At 40.4% G+C, this 16527-nt stretch overlaps 2 protein-coding genes across 3 annotated transcripts in view; one reads left to right on the forward strand and one right to left on the reverse strand.

The window, feature by feature from the left end:
* CSF1R (colony stimulating factor 1 receptor) overlaps positions 1 to 14395 on the forward strand; it is a 58459-nt gene extending 44064 nt beyond the window's left edge. The window contains exons 12-21 of the mRNA XM_075856187.1: positions 1677 to 1781; positions 2203 to 2313; positions 3456 to 3603; positions 4167 to 4246; positions 5152 to 5267; positions 5956 to 6078; positions 8256 to 8367; positions 9309 to 9408; positions 10906 to 11011; positions 11919 to 14395. Coding sequence (XP_075712302.1) covers positions 1677 to 1781; positions 2203 to 2313; positions 3456 to 3603; positions 4167 to 4246; positions 5152 to 5267; positions 5956 to 6078; positions 8256 to 8367; positions 9309 to 9408; positions 10906 to 11011; positions 11919 to 12026 — 1109 coding nt within the window. The 3' untranslated portion in view covers positions 12027 to 14395. The remainder of the gene's footprint in view (positions 1 to 1676; positions 1782 to 2202; positions 2314 to 3455; positions 3604 to 4166; positions 4247 to 5151; positions 5268 to 5955; positions 6079 to 8255; positions 8368 to 9308; positions 9409 to 10905; positions 11012 to 11918) is intronic.
* The window catches only part of HMGXB3 (HMG-box containing 3), a 62444-nt gene continuing 55173 nt past the window's right edge, over positions 9257 to 16527 (reverse strand). The window contains exon 20 of one of the 2 annotated variants that reach the window (XM_075856185.1): positions 9257 to 9553. In XM_075856185.1, coding sequence (XP_075712300.1) covers positions 9521 to 9553 — 33 coding nt within the window. In that variant the 3' untranslated portion in view covers positions 9257 to 9520. Of the gene's footprint in view, positions 9554 to 10437; positions 12062 to 16527 lie in introns of those variants that run through there. The other variant, XM_075856184.1, reaches the window with a different exon arrangement.

Here is a 16527-nt window from a genome sequence, read left to right on the forward strand (position 1 = left end):
AAGTTCCTGATGCTGCCATCCATGTAGCCCTGCCCTAAACCAATCAAATGCACATATAAATAAAGTTAAAGTAGTCATGAAGTCCTTACATAGCACCACAATTCAATGCCCAAATATCAGTGCAAAAATGCCCAAATAACCCAAACATACATGTATCACTGCTAAGCAATAAAAAGTGCCAGACCATTACTTTAAAGTGCCCAAATAATGCCACAATAGAGTGCTCAATGTTAGTACTGCCAAAGAGTGTTCATATAATTCGAAAATGTAATGTAAAAATAAGTTTCATATGATGCTCTATTAATACTGCCCAAAAAAATGCCTTGTAGTGCCCAAACAACAGTACAATCCATTCCAAATAAAACATTTCATATAATATCCAGTACCCATATAGTGTCCAAATATTACCCAGTCTAGTGCTGGACATTGTTTCAATGCAATAGAACAAAATAAACAGTATCCCTATAATAAAGCCAGTCATACAAAGCATATAAAAGAATCCTAATAATAGTACCAGCCAATGAGATTAAATACTACAGTAGTGCCATCCATTATTCTAAAACCGCACAGCGCACCTGTTCCGAGCCTCCCTTCTGATGTCCTCCCCCCAAAAGGATATAACATATGAGCCGCCTATCAGAAGTTACTCACATGAGATTTCCTCTTTGTGTAGTCTATGACTAACTGCTCCTATTGACAGCTGCAGGGAAGAAACTTACTGCAAACTTTGCCTGATGCCCCTATCCCTAAAAAAAAAAAAACACCCCTTACCTAGAACACAAAAAACATTACTCATTTTGTGATTTGAGTGAGAGGGCCACATCTTTATTAAAAACAAACATACATCCAAACAAAATACCCTGCCCCGATTACAATCAATGCCATTAAAGTATATTAAGCACTCTAGACTTGCTTGCCTTTTATGCCAAGCCTCTGCTAGGCAGCGGGCATGTAGGCCAAACAATCTAATTCCAATTATTTGCCATGGAGGATGCTGAAAAAAACCTACTCGACAGTCCGACTACCCCCACCCAGAAAAACCAAACCGCCCTCAATACCATCTTATAAACCCAACAAGAAGATGTTCAAACCAATAGCATTTAAATAAACCCCCTACAGACAGCAACAGGTCCTCTTCTCGCTGTGAAGAACGTAAGAGAAACACACTTACTTTTCCCTTGCCATGTAAGTCTATACTAAGGCCACCCCTTACCCGAACTCCTCTATCCAATAAGGCATCGGGCCTCTGTTCCTACTTCCCAAACTCCTCACCTACACTTGGTGGCCTGCTGTCCGTTTCGTTAATCCATCACTTGTCCTCAAGATATCTCATCTACCTAACAGATTCTCTTTCAGTAAGGCCACCTATAGACTTGTCCTTCAAGGCCTATAAGAAAGTCTGGAAAATCTAGTCCAGCAATACCAGACATAACGTGTGAACAGGTGTGGCACTGGTTTTTGAAGAAAGCAGCCATGTTTTTCTAATCATGGTCAACCCCTTCAAGCACTGTCTAATAACAGGTCTACATTAGCTCTTCTATCATTTCTTGCTTAGCAGTAAAATGTTGCAAGTCCACACATTTGTGCCTTGCTGGCTAATTTCCTGTGGTTTTATAAAAGAGAACTAAGTAGTCATCAAAGAGGATGAAAGTTAAAATGCGTCATCTTCCATACAGGAAAGACTATAGGAGCAGGTGCGTTTGGAAAGGTAATGGAAGCCACGGCCTTCGGGATGGGGAAAGATGACTCAGCTCTCAGAGTTGCTGTGAAAATGTTAAAACGTAAGTAAAGTTTAGGAACCTTTTTCAGAATTGCTTTATGTTTACTCTTGTGTTTTAGACTTTTGTAGACTTATAACCTATAACCTACACTGCCTTGATTCCTCATACAACCATTTTGTCAAAGTCAACATAAAACTGTAAGTAAAAGCATATATTAAATTTACAAAACTCCCGTCTCAGACAATACGTAAGTATATAGGGCTTATGGCCGATAACAATGGGAAACCTATATTGGATGATACCATTGGGTGTCCTCCTTTTCTGCAGCAAAAACACGGTGATTGGTTTGTCAGAACTCACTAAACGCATGATTCAGAAGAGTCCTTTGAATTTATATCCTTTTTTGGAACTCAACCCCAACAAAAAAGTGTGCTGTCACTTACTGTAGAGAAAACTGAGACTCCTTTTCTCTTTTATTCAGCCAGTGCCCATACAGACGAGAAGGAAGCATTGATGTCCGAGCTTAAAATTCTCAGCCACCTGGGTCATCATGAGAACGTTGTGAATCTTCTGGGTGCTTGCACAAGTGGAGGTAAGTGACTTTCATACTTTAACTTATGTGTTTTATCTTCAATACTACAAATTGATCTCTCTTTCAAACTCCCAGACGCCGCGCATTTTGTATGGCTTTAATTTGCTTTCTATTTTTACTGAGAATTTCCCATCAGTCTAATAAATATATTCAAAAAATTTTGCTCTCGTGCAATAAAGGAAATGTCATGGGGCCTGTGGATAATGAATCTGTCATGGGGCCAGCACAGTGTGGTGTGAACCCACCATGTGAACAAGGGATTTGACGTGGGGCTAAACCGGGAAACGCAGTCTAAGGGGAGCCCTGGTATTCACCCTTTAACGCCTATACAAGGGTCTGGACTATGTTGCAGTGTAACCCCAGGTAGCTGCCCCCAGAGTAGTCTCCCTTGATGATGGTCAAAACCAATAGACAGTATGCGAGGTCAGGTTTAGCAAAGTTCACGGGAAGAGGCAAAGAGGCACTCACGGTTGGTTGAGCAAAGATCTGGGCAGGCAGCAAAGGTTCGTCACGGGTTACTTAGTAAGATGTCAGGGCAGGCGGCAGGTAAGGAAAGTTAAAAGGTAGAGGAATCGCAGGAAATCCAATGACGTAGATATGCAGAGTATCAATAGGCCAGCTAGGAAAAACCTAATTGTTCAGGCAGGGAGAGTCAGCGCGCACACTAGGAGCAGAAGGAGAGTGTCAACAGTGTGGGAGATCGTCAGAAGCTGAACTCAGGGAAGAGGAGCGGTGCCGGCCAGAAGACGCCAGGACTTGGTAAGAATGAGGCATTGGTGGTACGGGGCAGAGGACATTACAGCAAAAATCATGGGCACCGGACAAATTCATTAATAACACGGAAAAGCTAAAAGGAGGAAACTCATGGAAGAATGAAGACAGCCTTCCTGAATATCAGCTACATCTATTTCCTAAGAAAGCAAATTATCTAACCACATCAGCAGAGCAAAGACATAAAAACTCTATACAGGTGGCTGCTTGGTTGGAGCTGACCCTTTGGCCACCATATTTCCTCTTTTACATAAATACTTATAAGCATAGTGATGTCAATTCTGACAGTCGGCATATAGTATGTACTTGTAAAGTCAATTAGCCATATTAAATGTAGGAAAATTGTTATAAAATATTTTCATGTCTTCTAGGCCCAATCTTGGTGATCACGGAGTATTGTCAGCATGGAGACCTGTTGAACTTCATGAGGAGAAAAGCAGAAGTCCTGAACAGTATCTCTTCTGCAGATTCTACAAGCGACTACAAAAATATGGCAGTGGAACAAAAGTATTTGGAAGGGTAAATCAATTGTCACTCCAGCTTTTATAATACTTGGCCAAATGCAAAGATTGCGCCTTCATCCTTTTCGAAAGATAGTTCCTTGTTGCTCACCAGAGAAAGTTATCCATCTACGCAGAACCTTTGCAGATATACTTTTGATTCATCTTTGTTGTTATCATTCCACACGCAGGAGATATCACCAATAAGGTCTAATAGGTTATTTGTGAAGCAACCTATAACTAATAGACCCTAGTAGCATGTAAATATCTTCAAAGTCATCTCCAAATAGGGTTGTCTTCTGCTGGACCTTTGCAGTCCATTATTATGTCAGAGCCTGAGGATTTTCTGGTACTCTGGTGAGCCAGTCAAACCCTGTGTAGATGCCCCAAAATTTCCCCCTAAGTTTCCATTTCTAATAATGGAGTATGAGAAATTTTGGCCAAGAAAAAGTACCAAATGGGCTGCTGCTGGCTGGTTAGACTCATTTTTTTTTTTTTTAATGAGTCTAAGTATCTGAAGGAGTATGACTGAAGACTAGCTAGAAAGATGAACATATATTGAAAATGTATTTTATTTTTTAGTGACAGTGGGCAAAAAAGTGAAGGCAAAGACAGTTATATTGATATGAAACCAATCAACCCCAGCATGGGGTCCACATCAGGTATGTTATTTGAATTTATTACATTATGACTTAAAAGCTAAATCGCTTTTACATTATTAATGGAGAAAATGATAATAAAATAATTATCAGTATTCATGATACAATACCATACATGACTACATCACTATATTTTATTTGATTAAATAATATTTTTTTTCTACAGATATATCCTTAGCTCTTTATCCTTCTTCATATTGCACCTTTTGCTTCTCCTTAAAGGTATTCTCCACTTGAACAGCTCCATTTTGTTAAAAGGGTCCCCAAGACGATGAGCTGATCATAAGTTGTCTGACATCTGTGTGGGAAATCTAGCAACAAGTGTTCAGCTTCCCTGCAGTGCCACTACAGGAAAAATGGAGCATTACATTGAGATCTGTGGAATGTCTATGTGATGCATAGTCGAGCCAGATCCTCCTGAACAACAGTAGCAGCCGCATTAATGAATTTAATGCAATTGTAATAAATTGTACTTCTAGAAACAACTTGTAACACACAAATGACTAAAAAACCTTCTTAAATTACCTATTAAACTGTAGTTTTAAGTCGATCACAATAGATATTTCACCCTTCTCATAACCTTTGCCTCCCTAAAGGTGTTTCTTCCTAAGAACATTTATCACCTAACGACGGGATAGGTGATAATTGTATAGAACTGGGGGCCCTACCAATCACTGCAGTGAAGAAAAATGGGGGAGCTTGGGACCCCCATTCTAGTAATCGGTGGCCCCCCCTCCAAAAGTTACATCACTTATCCTGTGGATAGGTGATGAATGCTCTTAGTGGTAAAACCCCTTTAAGACATCTGTCATATAGTCTTGTGATAACAGATTAGTGAGAGTAGGAATAGCGCTCTTGATTTTCTACCATTTCATGCCTTATGATTCTTGGATGACTTTGTGTTTTAGAAAGTCCACTGGTAGAAGAAGAGGACATGGGTGATCATTTACCGTTGGACCTGCACGACCTTCTAAACTTTTCACTTCAAGTAGCAGAAGGAATGTCATTCTTGGCCTCTAAAAATGTAAGCGCCCTAGAGTGCTCAATTACTTTTTCCCTCGTTAAAGTAAATAAACAAAAATCTGTACAAATATACTAGGGATAAGGTATCCTGCCATCAAAAAAAGAAAGGAGCTGGTCCTCAAAGTTGCAGTGTCACAAACACAGTCTGTGAATAGTTGGCATTTATATTCACGAACAGGAAACCAACAAGTTACAATCCTTTACTGTAAAGGGGCAAAGGCCTAAAGGCAATTATTTTGGATTGGAAACTACTCGGTCTCTTGTGCTAAGGTTGTACTTATCATAGAGACCGGCAATATGGCTGCTATAGGGGGCCCTTAGAGAGAGGGGACCGAGCTCCGTTTTGTTCCATCTATTTTACTACTAGGAGGCAAGAACCTGTGTAGGATTTTAGGATTTTGCTCGCTGGAGGAACTGCCTTGTCAGATAGAGAATAGGCCCAAGGGTCACGGACGGGCAAAGAAACACCATGCCATGCTTCTACAGTCTGATAGGTCTTCAAAAGCTGGTGATAGAGTTAACATTACTAGTTCTAATGGCAGCCAAGAGGTCTCTAAAGCCATATACAGTGGTTACGTTTGGATTATCATATACAACTACTCTTTATTATATTTCTGTTTGTATAGGGTTTATTTTTTTTAGAGTCTATTATATTGACTTTGTACTAATGTTTCTTAAACACCATGTAGTGTATTCACAGAGATGTTGCAGCAAGAAATGTGTTGGTCACACAGGGTCGTGTTGCTAAGATCTGTGACTTTGGACTGGCCAGGGACATTGAGAATGACAGCAACTATGTTGTCAAAGGCAATGTAAGTCTTCTATACTTCTTCCCTAAATAATCATGTATATTTTAAAATCAACCTACTAACTATAGACAGTAAAAACTGTATTTTATAGAATGCATCTGTATTGACATAACTATATATATGACAGTACCAAATCATGTGCAAGTAATAGAGCCATATATATGGCGAAATAACAGTGTCCCAATTATATTGCTATGCAGTGTATAAAAAATACTGCCATACAGTACCCACATAATAACGTCATACACTGCACATATAATGCCACCATGCTTAGCTGCCACAATAATACTATATACTGCAGTACCCAAAAAATAGTGCCAACATAATAACAACATGAGCACCCACCTAATATATTTCACATACCAAATGCTTAAATCTATCAGCGTTTGGGAAGGTGAGAGGAAGCTCCCAGTATCACTATTTCCCGTTGAGAGTTATGCCTGAGGACGGATTAAACAAGAAAACTCTTGCAAATCTGGGAAATTATTTGGAAATCAACTTAACCCACACTGCTACATACCGAGGGCAAAAGCAGAAATCAAATGAACCCTGTTGGTATAAAAACCCTGCAACTAATCTGAGTAGTGGTAGATTTTGGCTACATAAATCTCATATAAATCTCAATTCAGTGGATATGGTGCAGACGGCAGACAGCGAGACGAACGACAAGTTTCTTGTGCCCAATAATATTGAAAACGTATCATTCCTATAGTGATATTGGAAATGATTTCTATGGTAATTGTTGGCATTACTTTGTTATCAATAAACCATTACCACGGTGTCAACTGTTTCACTCCACATTCAAAGTAACTGCTATTTGCAGTTTCCTCAATGTATAAAATCCAATTTGTAATGTAGCGCAAAAGTAACTTAAAGAGTAACTTAACGTTTGACAAATTTCTGACATGTCATAAGTTTTGATGGGTGGGGGTCCGAGCACTGTGACTCCCACCTATCGCTAAAACATAGTGGCAGAAGTGCTCGTGTGAGCACTCAGCCACTTCATGTCTATTCGGCTTTTTACGGAAAGCCGAGGTATCGGAGTACGAGATCATAGACTTTCTATTGAGCCCGTACTCCGATACATTGATTTCCGGAAAAAGCCGAACAGACACGAAGCGTCCGATCACTCACACGAGCACGTCTGCCGCTATGTTTTAGCGATTGGATGCGGGTCTCTGTGCTCGGACCCCCACCAATCCAAACTTCTGTCATGTCACTATGAAACATTTATTTACCTGTTAATCTATTTATGTACCAAGTTAGGGCTCATGGACATGGTAGAGTCGCCACCATAACCTGCTGTACAGGCGTCATTAGAGACACATTTTTTTTTCCTTCCGTACGAAGAAAAACCTCACCGTGTGAAAATGGAGGCGTACAGTAGAAGCCACATACAACTCTTCGGGATTCTGAATACAGTCATGTGCATGAGGCCTAAGTGACCATTGCTATAGAGATCGCCGATATTCTGCAGATTTAGAGAACTGATGTAACCAGATGTCTGAGTGCTATTGTGTAAACTGTAGACTTAGGTGAACCCTACTACCTTACTGCAGGTTCCTCCTGGTGTGTAATATATGGTAGTCAATGTTATATTCAGCATCAGGCTATGTTCACACAACCTATTTTTAGCCGTTTTTTCGTCTGTAAACGCCCTGAAAAACGGCTGAAAATACGGGGGCTGAACGCCTCCAAACATCTGCCCATTGATTTCAATGCGAAAAACGGCGTTCAGTTCCCACAGGGCGTTTTTTACGCGGCCGTTTTTAAAATCATCACGTAAAAAAACGCCCCGTGAAACAGAAGTGCATGTCACTTTTTGAGCCATTTTTGTAGCCGTTTTTCATTGGGTCAATAGAAAAACAGCTCCAAAAATAGCCGTAAAAAAACGCATCAAAAAACGCATCAAAAAACGCCTGATGCATAACAACCGGCTGAAAATCAGAGGCTGTTTTCCCTTGAAAACAGCTTCGTATATTACAGCCGTTTTTTGTTAAGCGTGTGAACATACCCTCAGGAGCCAATTACTGTCTATTGGAGGTATATTTGGAGAAAATTTTTTACAGATTGGCTTAGTATAGACCATTATAAATACCAATATATAATATAATTATACAATTTAATGCTATTTTAATGTACAATTGAAAACTATTTTATATTTCTGTTTGTTTTTTAAGGCTCGACTCCCAGTTAAGTGGATGGCCCCTGAGAGCATCTTTGATTGTATCTACACGGTGCAAAGTGATGTTTGGTCCTATGGAATCCTGCTGTGGGAGATCTTTTCTCTTGGTGAGCCCAGATGATTAAAGGACAACTCCATTCACAGCTAAACACTTGAAGGTCAAGGAGATGAGGCTGATCTGCAATACCACAAACAGCCTGTGGACAACAGTGGCACTGTGTCTCGAAGAAAGAAGCCATGTTAATCTTATACAATCCCTTTAGATGGTTGAGCTACTGTTATATTGAATGTCCATAATCCATATGTATGTAGCCTAGTATGAAATGACAGGATCAGATTATCTCCATTGCAACCCAAGATGATACACAAGTCCTTGTCAGCAAAGTAGTAATTATTGCAAATATCAATATATATACAGCCAAGTATACACCCTATAAATCCGTTGTACATCCTATATAACCATGACTGTACTGCCTTATAAAGTATAGTTGTAAGGTATCTATGCATATACAATGATATGAATTGACTTTTGTGGATGTTTTCTAATCCATATAGTGACTTTTGCATTTGTGAAATAGTTAGGAGAGTGGCACATAATATATCAGATGCTCTATGCCTATAGGCTGTTAACATATTAACAACGCTTTTTTCATGGACACCCCCTATTTAAATAGAAGCTGACCGTCACTAGCCACTGACCGGGCCTGGCCTTACATTTCCCCTGCAGCGGCCAGAGCTAGTGCTGCTTTTTGTGAGTGATTTTCCAATTCTGGCTAGAAGATAGAGCTCATAATAGGACATATGGAAAGGGTTTTTTTTTTTTTTTCATGAGACCCCCTTTAATCCTTCCCTGGTAAGGCAAGAAAATGTAGACATCTTCTGGTAATTATACAGTTAATGGTATACGTTAAATTTTTGCACACAGTCTTTTGAATATATTTTGAATTTTTATTATATTTTTAAAAAATCATTGAGAACGCGGTTTGAAATTTTTTATTAAGTTCTCCAACACTACAATATTTTATCAGCTTCTGCTTCATTATTACAGGCAGAAGCCCATATCCTGGGGTTATTGTCAACCGGAAGTTTTACAAGATGATAAAAGATGGATTCAAGATGGACTGCCCAGATTATTCTCCTCTGGCAATGTAAGTAAGAATAGGATCGAAGACTTCAATCATAGCGTAAAGGAGTAAGGGTTTGTTCACTTGTAGTGCAACAATAGCAGAACATTTTTGCGGTAAAAATTAAAGAATGCCTTTAGATGTACACAATGGGACCTTCACCTAATCCCTAGAGAAAAAAGTAGAGCACAATCATCTACTATTACATACAATTTAATATGCTGCTACCTTCAAGGTATTTCGACGTACATTAAAGTAGTAAGTGGCATGTATCATTGATAGAGTGAGTGTTATTGATGATATATTTTGGTGCTGCAGTCCATTAAAAATTATATATTACATAGAATTAACTAAAGCTGACCATAGGCAGGATAATTAGCCCTTTCTTTTTAGCTCTTATCTAGATTAATTTATCTCCATGGTAACAGACATCAAACAACCCCTATGTAGTCTGATCCTGCAGTCTAGCACACTTCCATCTGTCTCCTACTTTTTGCTAATCCAATGAATGTATGTTAGTAACAATTAAGGAAAAGATATAAGAGAGTATGGCTGCAGGATTAGACTACACAGGGCTTGATTGTTGTCTGTTGCCATAGAGACACATAGGTCTGCATAGGCGTTGTAGACACAAAATAAGATTACATTCTTAAAGTGTATATAAACGTTTGACAAACTTGATATGTCATAGTGACATGTCAGAAGTTTGAATTGGTGGGGGTCCGAGAACTGAGACTCCCAACAATCGCTAGAACGAAGCAGCTGTAGCGCTTGTGTGAGTGCTCAGCCGCTTCGTGTCTGTTCAGCTTTTTCCGGAAAGCCGATGTATCGGAGTACGGGCTCATAGACTTTCTATTGAGTCCGTACACGATACATTTATTTCCGGAAAAAGCCGAACAGACATGAAGCGGCTCAGCGCTCTCACGAGCACTTCAGCTGCTTCGTTCTAGCGATTGGTGGGGGTCTCAGTGCTTGGACCCCCACCAATCCAAACTTCTGATGTCACTATGACATATCAGAAGTTTGTCAAACGTTTAGCTACACTTTAATCAAGACCAGTTGCTTCATTTTTAATGTACTGGGAGAGTTAAAACAATTTTGGTTGGTAAGGTGGACATAACCCTTCAATGATCATAAAAGTGTCAATAGACTAATACAGTCTCAAGGAAGAGATGGAATACTGCCCACTCTCCAAAAGACCAAGGGAGATGGGGTAGTATTGTTGTCTGTGTGTGTAGTGTTAGTATCCTGCCTTACCTAGTCCTTCAGCAGTGCAATAGAGCTGTCATCACTCACTAAATCCCCTGCACTCTGATGTGATGACTCGGCTGACCCTGTTCCAGTCCACAGAGCAAAGCTCAAAAGTGAGCCAAATGTCAGCCTATTGTGTTTACTCCATTGGCCGGTATAAATAGTCAAATAAAAAAAAAATGAACAAATAATAGGTACTGTATTTATCATAAAAACCCTATTTTAATAATATGTCATTTTCTGATAATACATACCCTTTAACAACCTTAGATATCGCATCATGAAAGCATGCTGGGACTTGGAGCCTACCCGTCGTCCAACCTTCAAACAGGTCACTGAACTTATCAACAGACAAATGAGCTTAAACACAAACCAGGTAAAATTGTAAATTCTAACGGAACACCTTTGAAAAGCCCCCACGTGACCTATTTGTTTCTAGCTATATAATGTACCGATATATTCTCATGCCAGCGATGGGGAGCAGTGACCATCTTGCTACTTTGTCGTAACTGAACTAGAAGTGCCGGAGATGTGTCCCAATATGCACTGCTGGCACCTCTGTCATTCAGATGTTCAAAAGGGTCCCATGTGCTGTCCCATGTATATAACTGATATAGATAGATCTACACAACATATTAAAGATGTTGCTGAAAAAACAGTTGGACTAAATCATTTTTCATTTGGGAGTCTGAAAGACTCACCAATGGATAATTAGATAATGGAAAACTACTGTTTTAGCTTTTGGGATAACTATATGCTTAAATGGACCTGTGATGCAGCGCCCTGTGCAGCAGGTAGACAGGAGTGCTGCTGCGGACGTAAAAAGCCAAAGTGCAGACATATCATAGTGAAAGACAAGCCAGTTGCTGTGGCGCCCATGGTGGCCCAGCTCAGGTTGGCCTCATTCTTGACCCTAATGGGTGATAAGAAATTAAGCAAGGCTCCACCGCCCCATGGGCATTGCAATATTAGCAAAGAGCTATGCTGCCCTGCTGCCCTTTTCTCCAAAAGGGGTGGGATAAGTCTAACAAGGACCATGTACTTCATGCTTCATATAGGGTGTATGTGGTGGCGTGAATCTGCCCCTAAGTGGGGCCCATTGAGCTGTTCGCTATTGGGCCCTCTCTATTCCATGTACACCTCTGCTTCTGCCGCTTTGTTCAGGAAATCGGTTTGGATCCCACAGATCGGACTCTCACAGTCATTATGTTGCCATTCACTTCTTATAATCGGAACGCCCCTTCAAATAAATCATTTTCAACATTGCTCTTTTTTTTTCCAAGGAATATACAAATGTCATTCAGGAGCAACAAGATGAAGATTGTTCAGATACAAAGTGTGTGGATCCCCAGCAGCCTCTCGTGAAAGGAAACAATTACCAGTTCTGCTAGTCGAAGATTCCCACACTGGAGTCCACAAGATCATTCTGTGTAGACGTGTTGTTAATATGGGGAAGGACCGACAGCATTAATCAGCAGAAATTTTTTACAGGGCATTAATTTCAAACTTATTAAGCTAAAAAATTAAGCATAGTCTCAAAATGTAGCATTAATGTCGTAGCACTGGAAAATCTGATACTGTCATGTTCTGCTGGAAGAATTCACCAGATATTCGATGAATTACTGACAATTTTTAACTGACTTATTGCTGTGCATTTCCTTTTAGATTCCACTAAGAACGAGGATCAAAAATAGGAACATGATCAAACAGAGAAGGGAGGGCACCGTTCCACTATAACTTAAGATGTGCTGACCTACAGTATGGTTTCCACATTGTGGAAGTCTGTGGCTTCACGACACAATTTTTCCCACATCGGGAAATGCGTCAGCCGTATGTTAATAACCTTTCCCTATACAAGTACACACAGTTACATTGGCTGATAATCAGACTAATGCCGGGTTTTCCAATCAATGTTCCATGGTTAGTGGTTCCCCAGAAGATATGGACAGCAAGATAAGTCACCAGATGTGTAACTTGGGCTCGAAGGCAAAATATGAAACTGGACGCCCACCGTACCACCTACCTTGTGCCATTTATAATACTGGCGTGTGGCAGATGGGAATTTGTGTCCCCTTAGGCAACACGTCCTGGGTGCAACTACTACCTCTGCACCCCTTATAGTTATACTCCCGGCTGTCACCTTCCTAGCAGTAGTTGTAGGGGTTCCTCAGGAAGGGAAATTTTTGTCTCCATAGTAAACCGGTTAGAAAATATTGGCCTAACGAATGCCAATATATCACTGTATAACTAATTTGAAAAAAGCATCGAGATAACGATTGTCTGCTAATGGTAGTGCATGGAGTTAATGGCATAAACCATACAAAATAAGCTATCTTCGTATATATTCTATTTTTGATGTTTAAGGCAGCAGTTATCAGTACAAAGCTAAGTGATCATATATTACTTATATAGCACCTATGGCATTAATAGGTATATCCTATGTATATTCATATAAAAATACTAACACTGCTATTATACAGCCATATATCGTTGTATTAAAATAATTTTGTAGCATGTAAGAGGTTGTCAAACTTTTAATAATAAAAGGTCACTTAATGAGTTTACAAATTTCCCACTATCCACTTTGGACAGACCTTTATGTTAGAAGGGTCTCACATCAATCACAGGGAGTTCCTAATCTGTGGCGGAACCTGGCAGCAAAAGTGTTCAATTCTCCTGCAGCGCCACCACAGGAGAAATTAATCATTACATAGGCCCCTTCAATGCTTCAATAGACAATAATATACAGACATGGTGCCTGTTCTTTTCTATTAAGTGAAACTATCCATCCCCAGAGATCCATCGTATACATGGTATGGGCCGAAAGGGTGCATAAAGATTATATTAAACCCCTTTCATCCGCCCAAAGGGGCCCACAGGTTTTAAGAATGAGGATAAATGATCTTTATACTAAATAATAATCATATCCCCCCCCAAATAATATCCATCAGGTGCCTACCAAATGTACACAATGGGGCGTAAGAGGGAGGTAGGGATGTAGAGAGGGAGTTCAGAGTGCCCTGATTATTTTACTGTAAGGGGCACAGATATTTCTGATGGGGGAAATGAATGCACAGGCATACCTGGTCCTACAGAAAGATACATATTTGCAGCCACTTTCCGCTTCCTCTGATAGATATATGTGGAAGCCGCTCTTAACTCAAAATTCCCTAATGGGGTATTTGAAAAAAAGAAAGTGGTTGCCTTACCGCACCGCCGGTCATTGGGGTTCCCCACTGGATCATCACAGGCCACAACTGTGACATGTCATCTATAGCGAACTTGATTTTTAGGAGTGAGGAAATCCCTTTAAATGGGTTGTCCCATGACGACAACCATAGTCTATATGCCCTCATAGGACATCATAGAGGTGAGTTCCCCACTCTATGAACCCCAACAGAGAGCTGCTGAAAAACAGCGGCTTTTGCTCTGCTGGACTCAAGCCATCCAGGTATTAAATTGACGGGCATTCATCTGAATGGCCGCCATGTAATGCTATATTTCCTCTGTAGCAACTACTGGAAGAATCAGTTTTTGCCGGGCGTTTAAGGAGCTGGACCTGCAGCGAACAGCGGATGGCTCTTAGATTAAAGGGGTTATTCAGGATTTTAAAATTGATGTCCTATACTTAGAAAAGACCACCAATATTAGATGGGTGGGGGTCCGACTCACCCCCCCAGCCGATCATTGTTTACATGGATATCTTTTTGTTCGTACTTGGACACACCATTAGGGTATGTTCACGCGAGGTCATTACGTCCGTAATTGACGGACGTATTTTGGCCGCAAGTACCAGACCGAACACAGTGCAGGGAGCCGGGCTCCTAGCATCATACTTATGTACGACGCTAGGAGTCCCTGCCTCGCTGCCGGACAACTGTCCCATACTGAAAACATGATTACAGTACGGGACAGTTGTCCGGCAGCGAGGCAGGGACTCCTAGCGTCGTACATAAGTATGATGCTAGGAGCCCGGCTCCCTGCACTGTGTTCGGTCCGGGACTTGCGGCCGAAATAGGTCCGTCAATTACGGACGTAATGACGTCGTGTAAACCCAGCCTTACATTCGTAGCGGCTGTGTAAGGTATTCCAGCACTGTCCCATTCACCTGTTACTTCTCAGCTTCCATTGAGTTACATCCTTCCATGAAATAACATTTCCTACAAGTAGTTTAATCTGTGAAGACCCCTTTGTAGGTTCTATTTACCACTCGATTACTCCTCTGAAAATTTTATTATTTCCGTAGTTTTCTTATCTATATAATAGCATTAACGTACTGTGACTATAATAACATATAGGAAAGTTTGCTTTATGTTTATCTAGACCCAGTAATAACTTTGTGGGATGATCTCATATTCATTTCAAGTTTTTAATTTGTGTTCCTTTATGTAACAAATATAATCATCATGCTTTTCATGATTTTTGGAACAGGAAATAGAAGCCATTAACAGTGTTAACATGTGATTTTTGTTATTCGAAATAAATTCTCAATTTACTAAATATATACAATTATTCTCAAAATGTATTAAATATGAAGTGGTTGAACACATATACATAATGTCTCATTCATGGGCAGTAGTGCCGTTTTTGGGGTTTTTAATTTTTTTTAAGCCAGGAATGGGTCTAAAGGGCGGGTTTGCTGCAAAAAATTCTGCGACAAATCCAACCCAGAATCCGCAGCGAATTAAACCTAAAAGTTTGAACCAAATTGTGTTTGGTGCAGATTTTTGGACTGGTTTTGGAGAACAGTAGAGTGAAACAAAGAAGACCATACTCACCTACCATGGCGTTCTCGTAGCGACGCATTCCTATGATTCACGTGAGTCGAAACATCCGGTGCACAGAGATCAGCCAGAAAGCAAGAATGCGTCACTAAGGGAGCGCCAGTGGAGCTTAATACAGTCTTTTTTAATTTTTATTTTAAAGTGGAAATATTGGGGGATTTTTTTCTACTTGTGATTTTTGCATTGAACACAATGGGAAAATCAGCAACAGACACGCAACCATTCCGCAACATAAATTGACATGCGGATAAAAAATTCTGCACCTCAGGTCAATTTCTGCATGGAAATTTTCCACAGTGTGTGGACGAGATTTGTTAAAATCTCTTCCACTTTGATACAAGTGTAATACGCCGCAGATTTTCCTCCTGCAAATCCAGGCAGAAAATTTGCAGCAATTCAGATACATGTAAATGTGCCAAAGAGAGGAACAGTACAAGTGAAAATGTACCAGTACTTTAAAAAAACATGTCAGAAGTCAGAAGTTTTGGTTTGGCGGGGGTCCAAGCAAAGGGACCTCCTGTAATCGCTAAAACGAAGCGACAGCAGCGCTCAGGTGAGCACTGAGCTGCTTTATTTCTGATCGGCTCTGCTCAACTTTCCTCGGAAAGCCGAGCGAGCGGCGTCCAGGCTCGATAGAAAGTCTGAAATCGTACACCAAGCGAGTCCGCTATCCAAGGAAAGCCGAGCAGAGCCGTTCAGAAAAGAGACAGCTCAGGGCTCACCTGAGCGCTTCAGCCGCTTCGTTTTAGTAATCGGACAGGGTCTTAGTGCTTGGACCTCCACTGATCAAAACTTCTGACGTGTTATATGACATGTCAAAAGTTTTATGAAAGCACAGGTACACTTTAAAGACTCATACTTCTTTTATACGTATTTACTTTTGGCCAAAAAAGAAAGGCAGAAAGAATCTGGTTGAAGGTCTGTGAAAAGCATTAAAAAATAAAAAGGACGATCACAATCATGTACTGTAAGACTAAAGGGTATGTAGGGTTTATAAAAACTTTTGATATGTTTCAGAGACATATCGGAAGTTTTTAACAGTGGGGTTCTGGGTGCTGAGATCCCACCGTCCCCAAAACAAAGGTACAGAAGTGCATGCTGTATCCAG

Source organism: Rhinoderma darwinii, chromosome 3 (genome assembly GCF_050947455.1).
Source record: "Rhinoderma darwinii isolate aRhiDar2 chromosome 3, aRhiDar2.hap1, whole genome shotgun sequence".
In the NCBI taxonomy this organism is placed as follows: domain Eukaryota; kingdom Metazoa; phylum Chordata; class Amphibia; order Anura; family Rhinodermatidae; genus Rhinoderma; species Rhinoderma darwinii.